At 45.4% G+C, this 23,070-nt stretch overlaps 1 protein-coding gene across 1 annotated transcript; it reads right to left on the bottom strand.

The window, feature by feature from the left end:
* Positions 1 to 647: 647 nt before the first annotated feature.
* On the bottom strand, positions 648 to 17,058 carry VAMP3 (vesicle associated membrane protein 3). Its single transcript, XM_030537392.1, has 5 exons — positions 16,923 to 17,058; positions 7,274 to 7,355; positions 5,017 to 5,175; positions 4,392 to 4,443; positions 648 to 2,545 (listed from the first exon to the last, which is right to left on the bottom strand). Coding segments are annotated over exons 1-5 (315 nt in total). The 5' UTR covers positions 16,925 to 17,058; the 3' UTR covers positions 648 to 2,525.
* Between the last annotated feature and the right edge of the window lie 6,012 nt (positions 17,059 to 23,070).

Genomic DNA, 23,070 nt, shown 5'->3' with positions numbered 1-23,070 from the left:
TCTTCCACACCAGAATGGGAGGAGGGGTTAGAGCCCCATCTCCTCACCTCTGCCCCAGCCCGGAGGGGGAGGTCACTGAGCCCCCAAGGTTGGAGAGTTACAGCCCTTGCCCTCAGTCCAGCAGCTATAGCCCCCCAAGCTCAGGCCCTCCCCCTCACTCCCTTGGCTCAAGCCGCTAGCAGGGTCTCTCCCCCTTCCTGGGGGCCCATGCGCTGCCTCCGCCCAGCCACTCTCACCCATCCCAATGTGAGTAGGCCCTGCCTCCTCCTCCCATGGGGCCCCAGGCCAGCCGCCCAGTGTTCCCACAGTGCAATGCGAGTCCAGGTGGAGCCTGGTGGACTCACTTGGGCAGCAGGGGAAAGCAGCTGTCAGGAAGTCCCTCCCCCAACTCCCAAGGGGCTAGAACATCAGCTGGACGCTACTGGCTGGGGCTCACACCGCAACCACCTCAGCACCCAGCTGCCCCGCCCCATGTCACCAGGCAGGGATCCGAGGCTACAACCTGACCCAGCTCGGAAACCGCCCTTGGCCCACTCTGCCCTCAACATCCACCCCGCAGGAGGCGCAGCCGCCCTCCTCAGCAGCTTAAGGCAGCAGAGACCTTTCTTCCTAACGCCCCCCTCCCACCACACACACACACACACGAGGGAGTTTCAAAAGCCACTTTATTAAATGTTACAAAGGCATCTTTGCCAGCACAATGCAGGGACACATGCCCTCCTGAGGACGTACACTTAGAAACCTCTGAAAGTACAGGAACTAGTAGACAGAGTTGATATTTCTTTAAAAGCTGCACATAAAGATAATAGTAAAAAATTTCTTAATTGTGAGTTAATAAGATTTCAGTTTGTATAGTCAGCTTCGTTACTGGTCCATGGTGCATTCATACAGTAGAGTTATTTTTCTAAGAGACTTTGTACATTTAGTCACTGCAATGATGAAGGTAGAGCAGAAATTAAAGTACTTCAGTAGGCACAGAAATCCTTGCCCCTCTCTCCCTCTTCATCCTCAAAAAAACAGGCAAGGCCGTAGACAGTTAATTATAAGCCAACAGAGCAACTTTTCACTATCAAAAAAACCATTCTAAAGCATCCTGTACTTTGGGGTAAAGAGATCAATATTTCTTCTCAGGTGCTTAGAGAGCAGATCCATCACTGGGCTTAGCCACCCTCCGAGTGCTTTGTCACATCTTTCTGGTAGTTGTCCATCAAGAGTCTGGCTCATAATTCAACAGCTAAAGCAACATCCAACACTCAAAGAAGTAGGCTATGTCAATTAGGTTTGTGAATCAATTACAGTGTAGCTACTTGCAAATCTACCCCGAAACGTAAGGGAGGAAAAGAGACAAGAGAAAGGAAAACTATACAGAGGAAGTAGAAACAAGGACTGGGAAGAAATTAGAAACAGGCAGATTAGACAGAGTACACACAGTGGTGACTCAATGGGTGAAGTACCAAGTTATTTTTTTCCCTCCTCATGGAGAGCAGTCACCCATACCTAAAAAGTCTGGCGATAAAAGGGACGAGGCAACAGTATTTGTTACCAGCCTTTCCTGAAGTCCTAAGGGAACACTCACTCTGAGGACTAGTTTAGAGGGAAGACAGTTTGTGAAGTAATATGAACAGATTACATATAAATACATATAAAATTTTAAACTACATTTGGCACTGATTCTACACTGGAAACATCTTGCTGGATTGCAGAGAAAAGCCTTCACTGAACTACTTTTTAGCAAAAGACAAAAACCCCAAACAAAGCCAACTTTAGTGTCTACATGACAAACACTAAACATTTTTAAAGGTACTCTTTCAGATTAAACTGGCACCAAAAGTGACAGACTGTCTTTTGAAGATAATGTAAACACCTTAAAAGACATCTTTAATCACAAATGCCACAGGGCAGCACTAATGGTTCAGTGATCAAATCTTTAGAGCTTCAATAATAGAATTTAACTGCATATTCATAAAACAGTGAACGACAAGTAGTGTTTACAAGGGTGGCAGGCTCTTCCACAACTAGTCCGAAGGCATTAATGGAATAAGACAAGGCAGGCAAAGTCTGTTCAAATGGCAGAGGTGTTAAAAGTTTCTTCCAAGAAGGCACAAATTTAAGATTTGGTTCCCACCCCTTCAGTAATGTGTTAGAAAAGACACTTTTAAATTGGGGCACAGAAGAGACAGTGAAGAGGACAGATATCCAAACACTCTTCACATTTATCTAGAATGCAGTAGTCACTGGCAGCAATACATTGCTTCTAGATTCTCAAATGCAAACATGAAATCCTCTTCACCAGCTCATACTCAAGATTACCAAGGCACTGTGCAAGGTGTGGGCTGTGCTTATTAGCATTTTAAAATTAGGAGTGTAACTTTTAAATAAAGGCACATTTTCTATAAACCAAAGAAAGTTAAACACATGACTAATCAAAATAATTTTGTTTTATACATCAGTAGGTGCAAGCTTGAGAATACAGCAGGTTTGAAGGAGAGAGATGGCTTCCGCTGGTTTGCATTTCTTCTTGTAACTCACGGGGACACATTCCAGACTATAACAGAAAAATAAGGATTGGAAAAGTTCTCTTCCCCTCACCCTCCCACATCAAAGAGGCATAAAACAATCCTGCAACTTAAAGACTTGAGCTACTGAACACTCCAAGTATTCAACATAAGGAAATTCTAAATTTCCTGTGTTTGTTTTACCATAGGGCAAGTTTCATTCTTGCACAGGACTGACTTTTAGAATTAATGTACTGGGTATTTCTCACCTATGGTCACAATTCTGTTTGTAGTATCACAATTAGTTGCTGTAGATTGTGTTACAAACAGGCCAAAAGGTGAGAAATGAATACGCTGTCTGAGCTAGAGAGTAAATGAATCCTGCTGGAAAGCTTTGGAGCAGCTACACCACAAATTCAAAGAGCTGAACACCAGGCAGTGCAACTAGTTATAAGCTCACTGGCTCTACTATGGCAGAGTATGAGCTCACAGTCTTCCTTGCATACACCAGAAACATCTTCACTTGCATTTGTACTTACAGGTTCGTTACCAGTTACAATAATGGGCTTGTGGCTATCATATACATAAGGGTACATCTGGCAACATTCAGAAGTTGGGAAAAGTAAAATCTGGATATCAAAGAAGGGTGCATGAATTTCTTTCCTCTTAAAACTTCTACTGCAATATACTTCTGTTTAAACAGCTTGTTCATTGGTGATGAATCCTTGAGAACTGCCTGTCCTCCTTCTCCCCCAGGCTTCTGCTCCAGCAGGAAAGCTAGTGCATGAAGTCAGTGGGGTTTCCTGCACTCAAATGAGGCTAGGCAGATTAAAGCTCTTGCCTGGACTGTAGCATTTCACTGAAGACAGACAGACAATACTACAATGATGGGAGAGCGTCTCCCATTGTCATAGTTAATCCACTTCCATGAGAGGTGGTAGCTATGTTGAAGGGAAAAGCTCTCTTGTCAACATAGCACTGTCTATACTAGGGGTTAGGCAGGTATAACTGCGTCGCTCACAGGTGTGGATTTTTCACACCCCTGCACAACACGGATATAACTATGTTAAGTTTACAGTGTAGACCTGGCCCAACTACCTTGCTATCTAAGCACTTTCGAGGATTGGAAGAGGAACCTCATATGAAGCTTCCCTACTTTTGTTGTTGTTTGGTTTTGCCTGACTTCTGGGCTGGAAGACAGCAAGGGGAGACTGATTGGCTGGAGTACCCATTCTGGGATTAGGAAAAGGGTATGATTCAATAGAAGAGGGCCAGATTGCTTTGCAAGAAAGAAAAGTGACATAAGGCTATTGAACCTGGAGTCTAAAGGATGAATAAATGTAGAAATACTATGAAAGATGAATTTGATAAGTGTATATGTCCACAGCTCTGTCATCTAAGGTTCTCAACGCACTTCATGTTACTCTTCGGTAACCCTTGTGAGGTATGTGCCATTATCCCCCTTTTAAAGATTGAGAAATGGAGGCAAAGAAGTGGTCAAGAGACCTGGTCACTCTCACAGTCACTGGCAAAGCTGGGACTGGGACTCAGTGGGTCCCAGTCTCCCGAGGGATCCCATTTCTACTCAGTGCGCAGAAGCCTGAGATTCAACAGTTAAGGTTCCCACAGAAGCTGTAACTTCACCACATCACAGATAATGCTGCTAAATTAATGTTTGAACGTAAAGTACTACTTTGGACTACTGCATATGTCAAGCATGCAATACGGCTAAGTTAGCGTTGCTGTGTGAACCTTAACTTTTGAATATTATGACCTATGAACTAGCAGTCACACCCAGAGAGCATTACATTAACAACTTTTTGCATTTGACTTACAGTCTTATGCCCCACGTATGCTAGTCCTATTGACAAAACAGCGTTTTAGCTCAACACTTACCAATGATGATGATGATAATGATGAGAACAACTGCTATCAATATTGCCCACATCTGTCAAAAAAGCACATCATTTCGTACAAACGACTCACTTAGATATTTTTTAAAAAGGAGGGCTGATTCTCTAGACCCAACTACTGCTCCCCTGCCTTACAATTAACGTTTTACACTCTGTCTTGGCTTTGCAGCAAATAAAGAGTGTGCTCCCAGACTTCCCTGTAATTAACAGACATGACTAAGAGACTAAAGGTTCTTTGTAGGGCTGTGTCTGTGTTGTCATCATTCAATCCATATCACTGAATTTCTTTCTCCTAGAAATCCAACACCTTAAATTAGTACATTTGTTTATCCTTGACCACATTTTTGTCCTGGAGAACGTTCTGTGTAAAGGAATGTGGCCAGGCCACCCAACTTTGGGGCAGTTCATCTACTTCACTAAGCCAGATGCTCATTAAGGACCAGATATTCTAATCTTAAATACTATTCACCATGAGTAAAGGCTGCAGAAATTGGCCATATGTTTTCATGGTTAGAGTCACCTGGATTTCTTCCCCTTTATGTAGTATTCAGCTACTTATAGCTCTTAGTAACATGAATTTGTATTGGAAATACTTGAGTCATGGTTACCTTACAATTCTTCCACCAATACTTTCTTTTCAGCTTGGCAGCACTGGTCTCAAATTGGGAAGCTCCTGCCTGCAGTGCGTCAGCACGGTCATCCAACTCCGACAGCTTCTGATCTCGTTCCAACACCTTGTCTACATTCACCCTCATGATGTCAACCACCTACAGTGATTTAATAGTCACAGTAAGTTATTCATTCATTAAATGTTCATCCCTTTGAACACTAAGCATTTAGCAGATCCTGACAAACATCTCTTATAACATTAACATCATTCAAAAGTTTGTGTTTAAATAAGGCAGAAGATATTGCCTTTTTGATTAAGAGTAGACAATATTGAACTTAGGTTCTTATATTAGTTAAAAGACTTGTGGAACTTAGGGTATGTCTTCACTACTGGTCAGACAGGTGGGCAGAGATCGATCCGGGGGGGATCAATTTATCATTTCTAGTCTAGACATGATAAATCGATCCCTGAGCGCTCTCCTGTCCATTCCTATACATCAGCTCGATGAGAGGCGCAGGCAGAGTCGACGGGAGAGCGGCACCAGTCGACTCACTGTAGTGAAGACACCAAGGTAAGCTGTTCTAAGTACGTCAACTTCAGCTACATTATTCACATAGCTGAAGTTGTGTAACTTAGATCGACCCTCCTCTCCCCTCTAGTGTAGACCAGGTCAAAGTAATTGAGTTGGAGATTCCCAGTGCCTGCCTTGGGGTTTCAATATCAGAAACTTTGTTTATAAACTTACTCCTATTGAAACAAAAGCATTCCACTAATAATCTAGCATGTTAGAGAAGGGTCAGAACTGTGTATGAAAAACTCAGTTATAGAAGCCACAGCTGGCATTAGAACACCATCGTAACTCCTCACTGAACATTGTCCCAGTTAACATTGTTACATTGCTGATCAATTAGAGAATATGCTCGTTTAAAGTTGTGCAATGCTCCCTTATAACATTGTTTGGCAGCCATCTGCTTTGTCCACTGCTTGCAGAAAGAGCAGCCTGTTGGAGCTATCTGGTGGGGGCTTGGAACCAGGGGCGACCGGCAGTCCCCCTAAGATCCCTGTGTGGAAGCTGTCCCTTCCCGCACTGCCATGTGCTATTCCTGCCCTCTGCCTTGGAGTTGCCCTCGGGAACCTCCTGCTTGCTGTGCAGTGGGGGGGAGGGGGGAAAGAAGAGAAGAGGCATGCTAATGTCATGGTGCCCCCTTCCTCACACTCTTGTACCCTATCTCCACAGTGAAGGGGGGATGGGACATGACAGGGCTCAGGACAGAGGGAGCTTGCTGGCAGCAGCTGCTGTTTCAACTTGCTGATCTACTTAAAAAGGCAGTGTACTTAGAGTGGGGTCAGTGTACTTAAAAGGGCAATGCTTGTGTCTCTCTCTCTCACACAACACCACACTGTCTCCCCTCCCTCCATTCGTGCTGCCTTGTAGTGTGCGAGGCTACATTAACAACAACATGTTAACCTTTGAGGGTTCATCCGAGTGCTAGTTCATCATTTAGAAGTAAGGCATTCCCTGGGAAATATCCCACCCTCTGACTAGACCACCTCAACCCAGCTTCACAATCATCATCGCTGTGTACAGTATTACATTGTTTGTTTAAAATGTATACTGTGTGGATGACTGTATTATATAAAATTATATAAAATATAGTCTTCCAGGGAAATTTTTTTCATCAGAGAAAACTTAACCCCCCTCCCCCATTTACATTAATTCTTATGGGGAAATTGGATTCACTTAAGTAGCATTTTTCAGGAACATATGTATAATGTTAAGCGAGGAGTTGCTGTACAATGCACCTATGACTTCTGAAAAGGAAGTTATGTGCTACCCTATCCAGCCAGAAAGAAATAAGCCTCTCAGACAAGGATGTTTTTTGGCTCACACAAGAAGTTTTGCCATAGTTTTGATACACAACTAGAAACCCCCGGCAACTGTGGATTTCCAAATAGCAAAGCTCATTCTCTGTCAGAAACCAACTGAAGTTGTGTAGCTAACACATTGGCTCACAAGATATTCATCTTTGCAGGAACAGGTCAACACCTGTAAAGTATCACAGGTTTCCTACAATGAGTCTCAGGGATGATAGTTCAGATCACAAGAGGGACAAATGAAGACATTCTAGCTTTTGGTTCATACACTGAAGCAGACAACTTTAAACTTTGCCCACACAACACTTCCATATGTCTTCCCTCTGTCAGGTTTTCCAAGGTCAAAGGAATGGTAAAGCTGCTCTATACAAGAGCCATACCTCATCTACTTGGTGTTGTGTCTGCTGAAGGCGACGATTACTGCCAGAGGCATTACTTGAGCTTCCAGGGCCACTTGTTGACCTGAAATGTAGAGACAGTTACACTATGATATCATATTGTTAATTACATTTATATACACGACCTAGAAGTATGCCTGGTAATTTGCAAACAAAGGGTACACAAACCAGTGAAAATAAATGTAAACACCAATTGTCATAAAAAAAGGCGGGACATTCCCAAGGAGCTAAAATACATCAGAAGAAAGTTAGATTTCTTTTGCAGTGGAGGAGCGAAGCTTCAGCAGCAAGCTTTAGCCATAAAATTCAGACAGTGTTCCAGACTTGCCACCAATGAATGGCTGCAATGACACTGGAGAGCAGAGAAGCAGGTGGGAGAGAGAAGAGCGGCACTACAGTTCAGGGCATGGTGTATAGTTGCTCTTGATTGACCAAGAACATGGGTTTAGGGATTCCGCCCCCTCCTTCTTTCCAATAAAAAAAAGCACATCAGCTTGTGTGCACTTTTTTCCCTTTGTTGAATTTGGGAATTTAAATTCTTTTTGGAAGCTACTGAACTCAGAAAAAGATTGTGTCAGTTACTGGAAGCATGCAACACACACATATGGCTTGTTCTCCTAAAAGTTCCCCACAGAATAGAGAGGCAGTGGCCAATACCAGATGTTTCAGAAGAAGGTGAAAGAAGCCCTGTAGAGCAGTGGGACTCAACCTTTCCAGACTACTGTACCCCTTTCAGGAGTCTGACCTGTCTTGTGTACCCTCAACGGAGGAAGAAGAACAGGCACATTTGCAGTTTGTACACATAAGACACCTACAACAGTGGTTCTCAAGCAGGGGTCTGGGGCCCCTGGGGGGGACCACAGGCAGGTTTCAGGGGGTCCACCAACCATGGCCAGCATTAGACTTGTGAGGCCCAGGACAGAAAGCCAAAGCACCACTGCATGGGGCTGAAGTCAAAGCCACTTCGCTTGGTGGGAGCCCACTGTGGCATGGGGACTCGGGCAATTGTCCCTGACATTGTTCCTGGCTTTTATATACAGAAAACAGTTGCTGTGGCACACGTGAGCCATGGTGTTTTAACAACATGTTGGGTGGGCCTCAGAAAGAAAAAGGCTGAGAACCCCTGATCTACAATATATCCTGTATTTTGGCTTTTTATCGTTTGCTTGCTGTACCACCTTTCAATATTGATTATGAACACAATTCTCAATAGGACATCAGACAGGACACCAACTGGGTCTCAGCTGTAGGGTAGGAATAAATGGTCAGTTTTCACAATAGAAAGTGGTAAATAGCACGGTCCTTCAAGGATCTGTACTGGGATCAGAGCTGTTCAACATATTAATAAATTATATGGAAAACGAGGGAACAGTGAGGTGGCAAAGTCTGCAGACGACCCAAAGCTGACTGAAGAGTTACAACGGGATCTCACTAAACTGGATAAATGGGCAAGAAAATGGCAGATGACATTCAATGTTGATAAACATATTGGAAAACAATTTCAATTATATATGCAAAATGATGAGGTCTAAGTTAGCTCTTACTACTCAAGAAAGATCTTGGAATCATCATTGACAGTTCTCTGAAAACATCTGCTTAATGTGCAGTCAAAAAAAGCTAACCATGTGAGTAAGCATTAGGAAAGTGATAAAGAGTAAGAAAAAAAATATCATAATGCTGCTATGTAAATCCACGGTATGCCCACATCTTGAATACTGCATGCAGTTACTGTCACCCCATCTCAAAAAAGGATATATTAGAATTGGAAAATGTACAGAGAAGGGCAACAAAAATGATCAGGAGATATGTAACAGCTTTCATATGAGGAAAGACAAAAAAAAGACTGGGACTAGTCATCTTTTCAAAGCTGACTGAAAGCGATCATGAAATTATAGAGAGAGAGTTCTACCATTTTTTAGAACAGGGGCAGGCAAACTTTCTGGCCTGAGGGCCGCATCAGGTTTCAGAAATTGTATGGAGGGCTGGTTAGGGGAGGCTGTGCCTCCCCAAATAACTAGGCATGGCCCACTGCCACCCCCTCCCCACTTCTCGCCCCCTGACACCCCCTCTTCCGGGACTCCTGCCTCATCCAACCCCCCTGCTCCCTGATGGGCCCCCCGGGACCTCTGTCCCATCTACCCCCCTCACTCCCTGTCCCCTTACCACCTGATTGCCCACTGCCGTCCCATCCAACCCCTTCTCTCATTCCTGACTGCCCCTCCGAACTTCCCTGCCCTCTAGACAACCCCCTCTGCTCCCTGCCCCCTTACTATACTGCCTGGAGCACCAGTGGCTGGTGGCGCTACAGCTGTGCAGCCCGGCCAGAGCCAGCCATGCCACCATGCAGCTCAGAGCACCGGGACAGGCCAGGCTCTGCAGCCATGCTGCCCCAGGATCTCGCAGCCCCGCTGCCCAGAGCACTACGTCAGAGCGAGTGGAGTCTGTGGTGGTGGTGGGTGGGAACAGCAGGGGAGGGGCCGGGGGCAGCCTCCCACGCCAGGAGCTCAAGGGCCTGGCAGGAGGGTCCTGCGGGCTGCAGTTTGCCCACTTCTGCCTTAGAATCATGGAGGGAGAACAGCATAAATAAATACAATGGATTTCAAGAAGGCAGGCTTTAGCAAACTCAGAGTCAGCAAGTCTAAGGGGAAAGAGAGAAGACAGTTGGCAGTTTTTCAAAGAGACATTAAGGGCACAAAAGCAAGCTATCCCACTACATAGGAAAGACAGGAAGTATGGAAAGAGACCACCCTGGCTTAACCAGGAGATCTTCAATGATGTAAAAATCAAGAGTCCTACAAAAAGTGGAAACTAGATCATACATAAGAACGGCCTTACTAGGTCAGACCAAAAGTCCATCTAGCCCAATATCCTGTCTTCTGACAGTGGGCAGTGCCAGGTGGTGCCCCAGGATGGGCAGGAATGGTGTCCTAGCTTCTGGCAAACAGAGGCTAGGGACACTATTCCTGCCCATCCTGGCTAATAGCCATTGGTGGACCTATCCTCCATGAATTTATCTACTACTTTTTTGAATCCTTTTATGGTCTTGGCCTTCACAACTTCCTCTGGCAAGGAGTTCCACAGGTTGACTATGCATTGTGTAAAGAAATACTTCCTTTTATTTGTTTTAAATCTCTGCCTAGTAGTTTCATTTGGTGACCCCAATTCTTGTGTTTTAAGTAGTAAACAACACTTCCTTATCTACTTTCTCTATACCAGTCATGATCTTAGACCTCAATTGCATCTCCCCTTAGCAGTCTCTTTTCCAAGATGAGAAGTCCCAGTCTTATTAAACTCTCCTCATACAGAAGCCGTTCCATACCACTAATAATTTTTGTAAAAGCAGCAAAGAATCCTGTGGCACCTTATAGACTAAAAGACGTTTTGGAGCATGAGCTTTCCTGGGTGAATATCCACTTCGTCAGATGCATGCAGTGGAAATTTCCAGGGGCAGGTATATATATGCAAGCAAGCTAGAGATAACGAGGTTAGTTCAGTCAGGGAGGATGAGGCCCTGTTCTAGCAGTTGAGGTGTGAAAACCAAGGGAGGAGAAACTGGTTTTGTAGTTGGCAAGCCATTCGCAGTCTTTGTTTAATACTGAGCTGATGGTGTTAAAATTTGCAGATGAATAGAAGCTCAGCAGTTTCTCTTTGAAGTCTGGTCCTGAAGTTTTTTTTGCTGCAGGATGGTCACCTTAAGGTCTGCTATAGTGTGGCCAGGGAGGCTGAAGTGTCCTCCTCCAGGTTTTTGTATATTGCCATTCCTAAGATCTGATTTGTGTCCATTTATCCTTTTCCGTAGAGACTGTCCAGTTTGGCCGATGTACATAGAGGGGCATTGCTGGCATATGATGGCGTATATTACATTGGTGGACGTGCAGGTGAATGAACTGCCGATGGTGTAGCTGATTTGGTTAGGTCCTGTGATGGTGTCGTTGGTGTAGATGTGCGCGCAGAGTTGGCATCGAGGTTTGTTGCATGGATTGGTTCCTGAGCTAGAGTTACTATGGTGCGGAGTGCAGTTACTGGTGAGAATATGTTTCAGGAAGGCAGGTTGTCTGTGGGCGAGGACTGGCCTGCCATCCAAGGCCTATGAAAGTGTGGGATCATTGTCCAGGATGGGTTGTAGATCCCTGATGATGCGTTGGAAGGGTTTTAGCTGGGGACTGTATGTGATGGCCAGTGGAGTCCTGTTGGTTTCTTTCTTGGGTTTGTCTTGCAGTAGGAGGCTTCTGGGTACATGTCTGGCTCTGTTGATCTGTTTCCTTATTTCTTTGTGCAGGTATTGTAGTTTTGAGAATGCTTGGTGGAGATTTTGTAGGTGTTGGTCTCTGTCTGAGGGGTTGGAGCAGATGCAGTTGTACCTCAGTGCTTGGCTATAGACAATGGATCGTGTGATGTGCCCAGGATGGAAGCTGGAGGCATGAAGGTAGGCATAGCGGTCGGTAGGTTTTCGGTACAGGGTGGTGTTAATGTGACCATCACTTATTTGCACCGTGGTATTTAGGAAGTAGACCTCTCGTGTAGATTGGTCCAGGCTAAGGTTGGTGGTGGGGTGGAAGCTGTTGAAATCGTGGTGGAATTTTTCCAGAGTCTCCTTCCCATGGGTCCAGATGATGAAGATGTCATCAATGTAGCATAGGTAGAGAAAGGGCGTGAGGGGATGAGAGCTGAGGAAGCGTTGTTGCAGGTCGGCCATAAAAATATTGGCATATTGTGGGGCCATGCGGGTGCCCTTTTTGTTGCCCTTTTCTGAACCTTTTCCAATTCCATCATATCTTTTTTTTTTTTGAGATGGGGAAACCACATCTGCACACAGAATTCAATATGTGGGAGTACCATGGATTTACATGAGGCAACACATTTTCTGTCCTATTATTTATTCCCTTCTTAATTTGTCCCAGCATTCTGTTCGTTTTTTGACTGTCGCTGCACACTGAGTGGATGTTTTCAGAGAACTATCCACAAACACTCCAAGATCTCTTTGAGTGGTAACAGCTAATTTTGACCCCATCATTTTATATATATAGTTGGTATTATGCTTTCCAATGTGCATTACTTTGCATTTATCAACATGAAATTTTATTTGCCATTTTGTTGCCCAGTCACCCAGTTTTGAGAGATCCTTTTGTAGCTCTTCACACAGTCTGCCTGGTTCTCAACTATCTTTAAAATTTGCAGATGATAAAAAATTACTGCCACCTCACTGTTTACCCCTTTTTCCAGATCATTTATGAATATGTTGACTAGGGGTATGGCTACACTCGAAACTTCAAAGCTCTGCCGTGGGAGTGCTGCCACGGCAGTGCTTTGAAGTGTGAGTGTGGTCGCGCGAGCTCTCCCAGCGCTGCATGTACTCCACCTCCTCATGGGGAGCCGCGCTCCCAGCGCTGCGGCACTGTTTACACTGGTGATTTACAGCGCTGTATCTTGCAGAGCTCAGAGGGGTGTTTTTTTCAAACCCCGAACGAGAAAGTTGCAGTGCTGTAAAGCGCCACTGTAGCCAAGGCCTAGGACTGGTCCCAGAACAGACCCCTGGTGGACCACTATTTACCTCTCTCCATTCTGAAAACTGACCATTTACCTACCCTTTGTTTCCTATCTTTTTAACCAGGTCAAATTACAAAGGATGAATATAAACAAATAATACAAGTAGGTAGGGACAAAATTAAAAAGGCCAAGGCACAAAATGAAATCAAACTACCTAGAGACACAAAAAGGAAACAAGAAAACATTCTACAAATACATTAGAAGCAAGAGGAAGACCAAGGACAAGGTAGGCCCATTACTCAATGAGGGGGGGAAAAATAACAGAAAATGTGGAAATGGCAAAGGTACTTCATGACTTTTGTCTCAGTTTTCACCAAGAAGGTTAGTAGTGATTTGACATCTAACGTAGTGAATGTCAGTAAAAATGAGGTAGGATCAGAAGAGGCTAAAACAGCGAAAGAACAAGTTAAAAGTTACTTGGACAAATTGGATGTCTTGAAGTCACCAGGGCCTGATGAAATGCATCCTTGAATACTCAGGGGGCTGACTGAGGAAATATCTGAGCCATTAGTGATTATCTTTGAAGAGTCATAGAAGATGGGAGAGTTTCCAGATGACTGGAAAAGGGCAAATATAGTGCCAATCTATAAAAAGGGAAACAAGGACAACTCACGGAATTACAGACCAGTCAGTTTAACTTCTGAACCCAGAAAGATAATGGAGCAAATAATGGAGCAAATAATGAAGCAATCAATTTGTAAACATCTAGAAGATAAGGTGATAAGTAACAGTCAGCATGGATTTGTCAAAAACAAATCGTGTCAAACCAACCTGATAGCGTTCTTTGACAGGGTAACAAGCCTTGGGGATGGGGGGAGCAGTAGAAGTGATATTTTGACTTTAGTAAAGTTTTGATATTGTCTCACGTGACCTTTTCATAAACAAACTAGGGAAATGCAACCGAGATGAAGCAACTATAACATGGGTGCCAAACTGGTTCGAAAACCATTCCCAGGGAGTAGTTATCAGTGGTTCACAGTCATGCTGGAAGGGCATAATGAGTGGAGTCCCACAGTGATCAGTTCTGTTCAATAGCTTCATTAATGATTTAGATAAAATTTGCGGATGATACCAAGCTGGGACATGTTGCAAGTGCTTTCGAGGATAGGATTAAAATTCAAAATGATCTGGACAAAATGGAGAAATGGTCTCAAGTAAATAGGATGAAATTCAATAAGGACAGATGCAAAGTACTCCATTTAGGAAGGAACAATCAGTTCGCACACATACAAAATAGGAAATGACTGCCTAGGAAGGAATACAGTCATAGTGGACCACAAGCTCAATGAGTCAACAGTGCAACCCAATTGCAAAAAAAAAAAAAAGCAAACATCATTCTGGGATGTCTTAGCAGAGGTGTTGTAAGCAAGACACAAATTAATTCTTCTATTCCACTCCGCACTGATTAGGCCTCAACTGGAGTATTGAGTCCAGTTCTGGGCACCACATTTCAGTAAGGATGTTGACAAATTGGAGTCTAGAGAAGAGCAAAAAAAAAGATTAAAGGTCTAGAAAACATGACCTATGAGGGAAGATTGAAAAAAACTGGGTTTGTTTAGTCTGGAAAAAAAGATGACAGAGAGGACATGATAAGAATAATCAAGTAAATACAAGATTGTTACAAGGAGGAAGAAAAACTGCTCTTCTTAACCTCTGAGGATAGGACAAGAAGCAATGGGCTCAAATTGCAGCAAGGGAGGTTTAGGTTGGACATTAGGAAAAAGTTCCTGTCAAGGTGGTTAAGCATTGGAATAAATTGCCTAGGGAGGTTATGGAATCTCCATTATTGGAGATTTTTAAGAGCAGGTTAGACAAATACCTGTCAGGAATGGTCTAGATAATACTTAGTCCTGCCATGAGTGAAGGGGACTGGACTGCTGGCTGATGAGTTTTGCCCACATGCTCAGGGTTTAACTGATCGCCATATCTGGGGTCGGAAAGGAATTTTCCTCTAGGGCAGATTGGCAGAGGCCCTGGAGGTTTTTCAACTTCCTCTGCAGCATGGGGCATGGGTCACTTGCTGGAGGATTCGCTGCAGCTTGGAGGTCTTCAAACCACAATTTGAGGACTTCAAAAACTCAGATATAGGTTAGGGGTTTGTTACAGGAGTGGATGGGTGAGATTCTGTGGTCTGCATTGTGCAAGAGGTCAGACTAGATGATCATAATGGTCCCTTTTGACCTTGAAGTCTATGAGACTAGATGACCTCTAGAGGTCCTGTCCAGTTCTATGATTCTATGGGAGATATGACAGGTCTATAAAATGATGAATAATATGGAGAAAGTGAATAAGGATGTGTTATTTATCCCTTCACACAACACAAGAACCAGGGGTCACACAATGCAATTAATATTCAGCGGGTTTTAAACAAGAGGAAATACTTTTTCACACAGTGCACACTCCACCTGTAGTACTCATTGCCAGGGGATGTTTTGAAGGCCAAAAGTCTAACTGGGTTCCAAAAAGGATCAGGTAAGTTCAGGGAGGATAGGTCCATCAACGGGTATTAGCCAATATGGTCAGGGACAGAACTCTATGCTCCAGGTGTCCTTAAACCTCCAACCTCTAGAAGCTGGGAATGGATCACTTGCAGTTGCCCTGTTCTGTTCATTCCCTGCAGCATCTGCCACTGGCCACTGTCAAAAGACAGGATATTGGGTTAAATGGACCATAGGTCTGACCCAGTGTGATCATTCTTATGCTATAGCTCCAACAGAAATTATGGACTTGATGCAGTTCTTTGGATAGTCCAATGCAGGAAGTCAGATAGATGATCAGAATGGTCCCTTCTGGACCAAGATCATGTTTGTTGTAGCATCTATTTTAGGAGAAATCTTTTAACTATCCCCTGATTCGCTCTTATTTTAAAATGCTTTTAATACTGTTTTCACTGCTTAAAGTACTATTGTCACTATAAACACCCTCTGGTAGCCAACTTAGAGAATGAATACTCCATCACAATATATGCCATCTTTTAAAAAGAGCACCAAATTACCAGGTTCCTTTAGTTTGTAAAATAAAACAGTACAAAACCAAAAGGAAATAAACAATCCCACAATACCTCCCCCTCCCCCCCAACTGGTGAGGCCAAAGAAATAAAAGGCTTTTTTTTTGCCAGTATATTTTAAAAAGCTCCCTGAATCGCTAGCGAATGGCTCAGAAGAGTGCCTATGTTCATTTCTAAAACACTGGAGTCTAAGCAGAATCACAGAGCTTACCATCCCTGCACACTACAACGTAGAAATAAAGAACATTTTGCTTAATTGTTGTCAGTCTAATATGAACTGGCTAGCACAGAAGTCATTTAACAGCATCAAGCTGTCTGTAAGAGTCACAATGCATGATTTACCAATTTTGTGAACAAGCAGGAGTATATAAATTCCCAGATTTCTTTCACTGGTGCTAAACCGTTTAAAAAAAGGTCTTGTCATTTGACAAGAAAAAAAATCCCCAACCACACTGCCCACAGAAAGTTAAACGATCTAATGCCATTGGTATTTCACTCCTTCCTACTCTGTAAAGGCAGCCCTTACAGAAGTCAAATCTACCATCACCCTTAAGAGGCACACAGCAAGGAGGTGACCTAGTAAACCCCTTGTGACTCAAGGGTCACTCCTGTAAGAGACGCCGAGGGAAATGCAGGTAATGCGGTAGGAGGAACAGATACAGATCACAAGTGAATGACAGCAGCTGCCAGCTTAGAAAGCAGAGCCCGGCCGCGGCGGGAGGACCATGAGTCACACGCTGGTGAGCAGAGCCGACTCCAGCTGTACCGCTACGTCCCCACAGCAGCGGGCCCCGTGCACACACCGCCTGCAGCGCAGTAGTGACCTGGGCCCGCCCGGGCTCCGGCCCCCAGCCGCGGCGCAGAGAGGCGCGCCCGGCCCGGCAGCAGCGCGGGCAATGCCGCGGGATACCGCGGCTCCTGCCCACAGGGCGCAGAACGTGACCGTTGGGCCCGGCCCGTGCACGGAGCAGCGGCCCGGGGACACGCCCAGGCCTGGCCTGTCACGGGGACGCTCCCGGCGCCCACAGCCCGACCCGGCAGCAGCTGGCGCGGAGCCGCTCCGGGACCCGCACTCACATGGCGGCGGCAGGCGCGAGGCTCCGAGGGGGGCTGGGGGAACCGCCCGGCAACGCAGATCGACGCTGTGCGACTAGCCCCCAACCGGAAACCGCCACCGCTCGCGCAGTCGGCTTCGGGGATGTGACGGTCCAGGGGCGGGGATTGGCCAGGCCCCGCCCCCCGCCCGTTCCCGCGCCCGCCGCGCGCCCGCTTGGATAACGGCGCGTGCGCTTCTGCCGGCCCGCTTCTGCTGGGGGAGGTGTGTTGGGGCGGGGCTGAGGGGTAGGTTCCTCTGTGTCCCTGGAGGGGGGGGGACAGGTTGGGAGGGGGAGTTCCTCTGTGTCCCTGGAGGGGGGGGAGACAGGTTCCTCTGTGTCCCTGGAGGGGGGGGGACAGGTTGGGAGGGGGAGTTCCTGAGTGTCCCTGGAGGGGGGGGAGACAGGTTCCTCTGTGTCCCTGGAGGGGGGGGGGGACACAGGTTGGGAGGGGGAGTTCCTGAGCGTCCCTGGAGGGGGGGGAGACAGGTTCCTCTGTGTCCCTGGAGGTGGGAGGGACAGGTTGGGAGGGGGAGTTCCTGAGTGTTCCTGGAGGGGGGGGAGACAGGTTCCTCTGTGTCCCTGGAGGGGGGAGGGACAGGTTGGGAGGGGGAGTTCCTGAGTGTCCCTGGAGGGGGGGGGGAGACAGGTTCCTCTGTGTCCCTGGAGGGGGGGGGGACAGGTTGGGAGGGGGAGTTCCTGAGTGTCCCTGGAGGGGGGGGAGACAGGTTCCTCTGTGTCCCTGGAGGGGGGGGGGGACAGTTTGGGAGGGGGAGTTCCTGAGTGTCCCTGGAGGGGGGAGGAACAGGTTCCTCTGTGTCCCTGGAGGGGGGAGGGACAGGTTGGGAGGGGGAGTTCCTGAGTGTCCCTGGTGGGGGGGGAGACAGGTTCCTCTGTGTCCCTGGAGGGGGGGGGGACAGTTTGGGAGGGGGAGTTCCTGAGTGTCCCTGGAGGGGGGGGAGACAGGTTCCTCTGTGTCCCTGGAGGGGGGGGCACAGTTTGGGAGGGGGAGTTCCTGAGTGTCCCTGGAGGGGGGAGGAACAGGTTCCTCTGTGTCCCTGGAGGGGGGAGGGACAGGTTGGGAGGGGGAGTTCCTGAGTGTCCCTGGTGGGGGGGGGAGACAGGTTCCTCTGTGTCCCTGGAGGGGGGAGGGACAGTTGGGAGGGGGAGTTCCTGAGTGTCCCTCGGGGGTGGGGGGACAGGTTGCTCTGTGTCCCTGGAGGGGGGAGGGACAGATTGGGAGGGGGAGTTCCTGAGTGTCCCTGGAGGGTGGGGGGAGACAGGTTCCTCTGTGTCCCTGGAGGGGGGGGACAGGTTGGGAGGGGGAGTTCCTGAGTGTTCCTGGAGGGGGGGGACGACAGGTTCCTCTGTGTCCCTGGATGGGGGAGGGACAGGTTGGGAGGGGGAGTTCCTGAGTGTCCCTGGAGGGGGGGGACACAGGTTCCTCTGTGTCCCTGGAGGTGGGAGGGACAGGTTGGGAGGGGGAGTTCCTGAGTGTCCCTGGAGGGGGGAGGAACAGGTTGGGGGGCAGATTCCTGTGTGTCCCTGGAGGGGGGGGCAGATTCCTTTGTGTCCTGGTTCCTGTGCATCCTGGAGTGGGGGGCAGGTTCCTGTGTGCCCCTGGGGAGGGGGCAGATACCTGTACCTCACTAGGGATAGGGTGAGGCAGGTTTCCAGGGCAGGTGACTGTGTATTTTTTATCAGAGGGGTAGCCGTGTTAGTCTGGATTTGTAGAAGCAGCAAAGAATCCTGTGGCACCTTATGTACTAACAGATGTATTGGAGCATGAGCTTTTGTGGGTGAATACCCACTTCGTGGGATAATGAACCAGGTATTCACCCATGAAAGCTCATGCTCCAATAGTCTGTTAGTCTATAAGGTGCCACAGGACTCTTCGCTGTGTATTTTTGTGGCAGGGTGGATTTCTGCATGTTCCTATGAGAAACCTGTCACTCTCTGGCGCTCTGAAAATAAATCCATACTGAATTAGCTCCAAAGTGCCATGTCGCACCTATTGCCTCCTCTAAGCCTTCTGTGGGTGCTTGGCCTATCGGGCAGTCTCCATAATCCATAAATGGCTTTTGCTTAGGGCTATAAAAGTTACTCTGGATGGTGGGGAAGGGGGACTGAGAGCCATACCAAGGCAACCTGAATCCCGCCATACCTCCTACTGGAGGCCAGGCTTGACATCTTCCATCTAGCTGCTCCAGGTCATTTCTGAGGCATGGCTACTAGGAAGTGCCAACAGATGCAGTGAGGCCTCATGGGCACAGAGGGGGGGGACAGAGTTATGCTACAGTGACACTGGCCTTTGCACAGCTATGCACCTGAACCTTACATCATGCTGATGCCTAAACCATTTTCTTACCTCTTTTATTTCCAACAGTCAGGCCCTGACTCCATCCTCTCCCAGTACGGCAGCTGTTGGTGGACATGCCTCTAAAGAAAGCACTAGCAACAACTGTTAATTTACTGACGAGTCACAACAGCAAAATTTTCTCCTGGCCTGAATCTTCTCAAAACAGCAAATGAAGAGATTGTTCATGATGCTTGTGCTGTTGGTAGGCATCTGTCTTCATTCCAGGATACTGGCTGAAGTTCTCCCACTTTGTTAATTCATCATATGAATTATTCTTTGCCAACTGTCTAATTCAGAGCTAAGTCTTCTCTTGATCTATTGTATCTGTTTATTTAGTCATTCCAACTGATTGGATGTGCCTATAAATGCTAGGCTACCCTACTGGACTAAGATTCATCCCAGTTCGTGTAACTGAGTAATCACTCACCTTACAAAAAGGGTGCTGACAGGACTTCAATCCTCATTGCAGTCAAAAGAAGACTTTTACATTCTAAGAGCACATCCTATCCTATATGCACAACTACAAAATGGGGAATAACTGTCTAGGTGGTAGTACTGCTGAAAAGGATCTGGGGGTTATAGTGGACCACAAACTGAGTATGTTGTCAATATGATCCAGCTGCCAAAAGGCTAATATGATTCTGGGGTATATTAACAGGAATGTTGTATGTAAGATGATAGGAGGTAATTTTCCCGCTCTACTTGGCACTGCTGTGTCCAATTCTGGGCACTACAGTTTAGGAAAGATGTGGACAAAACTGGAAAGCATCCAGAGGACAGCAACAAAAATGATAAAAGGTTTAGAAAACCTCCCCTATTAGAAAAGGATTAAAAAAACAAAAAACTGGACACGTTTAGTCTTGAGAAAAGAAGATTGAGGGGGAAAGCCTGGTAATAGGCTTCCAGTATGTTACGGCATGCTATAAAGAGGACAGTAATCGATCTCCAGCTCCACTGAAGGTAGGACAAAAAGTAATGGTCTTAGTTTGCAGCAAAGGAGATTTAAATTAGATGTTAGGAAAAACTTTCTGACTATTAGAAAAGTTAAGCCCCGGAAACACCTTTCAGTGATGGTCTAGATTAACTTGGTCCTGCCACAACGCAGGGGACTGGACTTGATGACTTCTTGAGGTCCTTTCCAATCCTACATTTCTATGATTTTGTGATCCACGAAACATATAACTTCAGGATTTTTCATGCTCTTTTATCAGTTTTTTTTTTTTTTTTTTTTTTTGCATTCTATCAAGCTTTTGACTTCACTGTAAGCTTTTCATTACTAGGTTATTTAAAACAGACAGTAAACAAGGTGGGTGCTTTTTTGTTGTCTATTTGAGCTGGTTTGTTTCAGTCATTTTTTTAAGAAAGAGTAAGGGATAATTCTGGGATACTGTCCCCTAATTCTTCACTCAAGAAAGCTAATATTCTAGGCGTTATATGAGACTGAGAGATTGGCTGAGCACAATCACCATTATTTATTTTGACAGCACCTACTAGTGTACTAGGCGCCTCCTAATTCAGTCAAAAGATGATTCCTGCCTCAAGGAGCTTACAGACTAATTTTTAACACGACACAAGGAGATGTTAATAAGAGAATGGTAGAGGAGGAAGGATGGGGCAATATCAGTAAGAGAACAGTTTCATAGAGAAGGCTAGTGCACAGCATGAGTAAGCAAAGATTGTTTTGTTTCCTGTCTACGTTCTATCTGGGGATCCAAAAGTGCTTTATATTTAATTGAGTAAGCTTAAACACCCCATTGCGCAGTATTAGCACCCTTGTTTTATAGCTGAAGAGGCTAAGGGACAGACAAGTGAAGTGACACACAAAATCTGGAGCATGGCCAGTCAAGTTGCTGATACACTCCTGTATTGTCATTGACTTTCTAAAGTGTTTTGGAGCTAACGACAATATGCAAATAGTAACATAAAATCAAATTCTGATTCTAGCTGAAAGGCATGTGGCATCCCTCAACTTCAGGCCACTACCTCAAAAAATTGGTCAGTGCTGACTAAGGGAGTCCAGCTACCACTCATGAGCTTGACTGTGCAATTCCCCGGAGTGAACCCAGACTGTCAGCTCAGGAAGTGAGGGATGAGTTTGGGACTTTAACTCATTCACTTTCTGGGACAAACTAATTGTAGTTTTTATTATTGACCTCTACATTTTTTTTGTGCTGGATATGGATTGTAATGGGGTAAAATGTTCAAAGTTGCCGAAGTCTCATTCACTGCATCATTAAGGGCCTGCTTCTGTTTCTGGTGATGTTAATGGCAAAGCTTTCTTTACTATAATGGACACATGACTGGACCCTGCATTCCCCCTATGGTGGTTGGCAAATTTAGGGTAAATGTAGAATCCAAATGCCACACTCTGACCTGGAACTGTTCTTACTCTGATTACTATCATATGTTGAATGGGTTAATCATGAGATTAATGACACACACTTTTACACAACAGATTTTTGTGTGTGTGTGCTCTAATAGCTTTATAAAGACAGGAAGAATTATTTACTATATTACAACAGTATCCAGCTCTGGTTCAAAGCCATATATATGCCTGTTAAATGCATTAACCAGAAATTAATTCTGCATTGTTATTAAATGTGACTTAAGAACATAAGAAGGGCCATACTGGGTCAGACCAAAGGTCCATCCAGTCCAGTATCCTGTCTACTGACAGTGGCCAATGCCAGGTGCTCCAGAGGGAATGAACCTAACAGGTAATGATCAAGTGATCTCTCTCCTAATTCATGCATCACCACCCTCTGACAAACAGAGGCTAGGAACACCATTCCTTACCATTCTGGCTAATAACCATTAATGGCCTTAACCTCCATGAATTTATCCAGTTCTCTTCTAAACCCTGTTATAGTCCTAGCCTTCACAACCTCCTCAGGCAAGGAGTTCCACAGTTGACTGTGTGCTGTGTGAGGAACTTCCTTTTGTTTTAAACCTGCTGCCCATTAATTTCATTTGGTGGCCCCTAGTTCTTATATTATGGGAACAAGTAAATAACTTTTTCTTATTCACTTTCTCCACATCATGATTTTATAGACCTCTGTCATATCCCCCCTTAGTCTCCTCTTTTCCAAGCTAAAAAGTCCTAGCCTCTTTAATCTCTCCTCATATGGGACCCGTTCCAAACCCCTAATCATTTTAGTTGCCCTTCTCTGAACCTTTTCAAATGCTAGTATATCTTTTTTGAGATGAGACCACATCTGTTTGCAGTATTCAGACTTTTTGGATTTTGTTTCTAAAGGCCTCATGGAACTTTTAAAATTACTTTTTATTCTGTCCCTCTGTGTAGAGTTTTGGAATTTATTAGACACTGCCTCATGGATTCTGTTGGAAACTTGGGACTTAGTCTCTGCCTTCACAGAGAGTACCTTATTTAAGAAGTACAGAAAGTATTGTGCTCTCAGAAAGTTGAAAATAGCTAGATGAAATGTATTTTATTATATATTTGTGTTACAGTTGTGTCTAGAGGTCTTGATCAGGATTGGGGCCCCACTGGGATAGGCGCTGGTCAAATATTTCTTCCTACTTTGTGTTCTGTTTTTTCTGTTTTATTTTATTCAGTTATAAAATTGTGCATTTATAATCTTCCTGGATATAACATTTCATTGTTTTTTTCTGAAGAAGCATTGTTGTTTAATGGAAAACTCACTATTCCCCTGGTCAGCATTTTGTAAGTGCACACAGAATTGCACTTCTCAGTATGACTCTGATACTTGGGAAAAATGGCCAAATTCATCTCTAGTGGAATTTTTCATAA

Source organism: Gopherus evgoodei, chromosome 18, assembly GCF_007399415.2.
Source record: "Gopherus evgoodei ecotype Sinaloan lineage chromosome 18, rGopEvg1_v1.p, whole genome shotgun sequence".
NCBI lineage: Eukaryota > Metazoa > Chordata > Testudines > Testudinidae > Gopherus > Gopherus evgoodei.
This window is presented reverse-complemented; position numbering and strand designations above follow the sequence as displayed.

Excerpts from the sequence above, each read along its gene's own strand:
- VAMP3 (XM_030537392.1), bottom strand. Across the intron at positions 4,444-5,016 it reads ATTGGTGGAAGAATTGTAAG|ATGTGGGCAATATTGATAGC; the intron begins GTAACCATGACT and ends CTTTTTTGACAG. Across the intron at positions 2,546-4,391 it reads CATTATCATCATCATCATTG|TCTGGAATGTGTCCCCGTGA; the intron begins GTAAGTGTTGAG and ends TTTCTGTTATAG.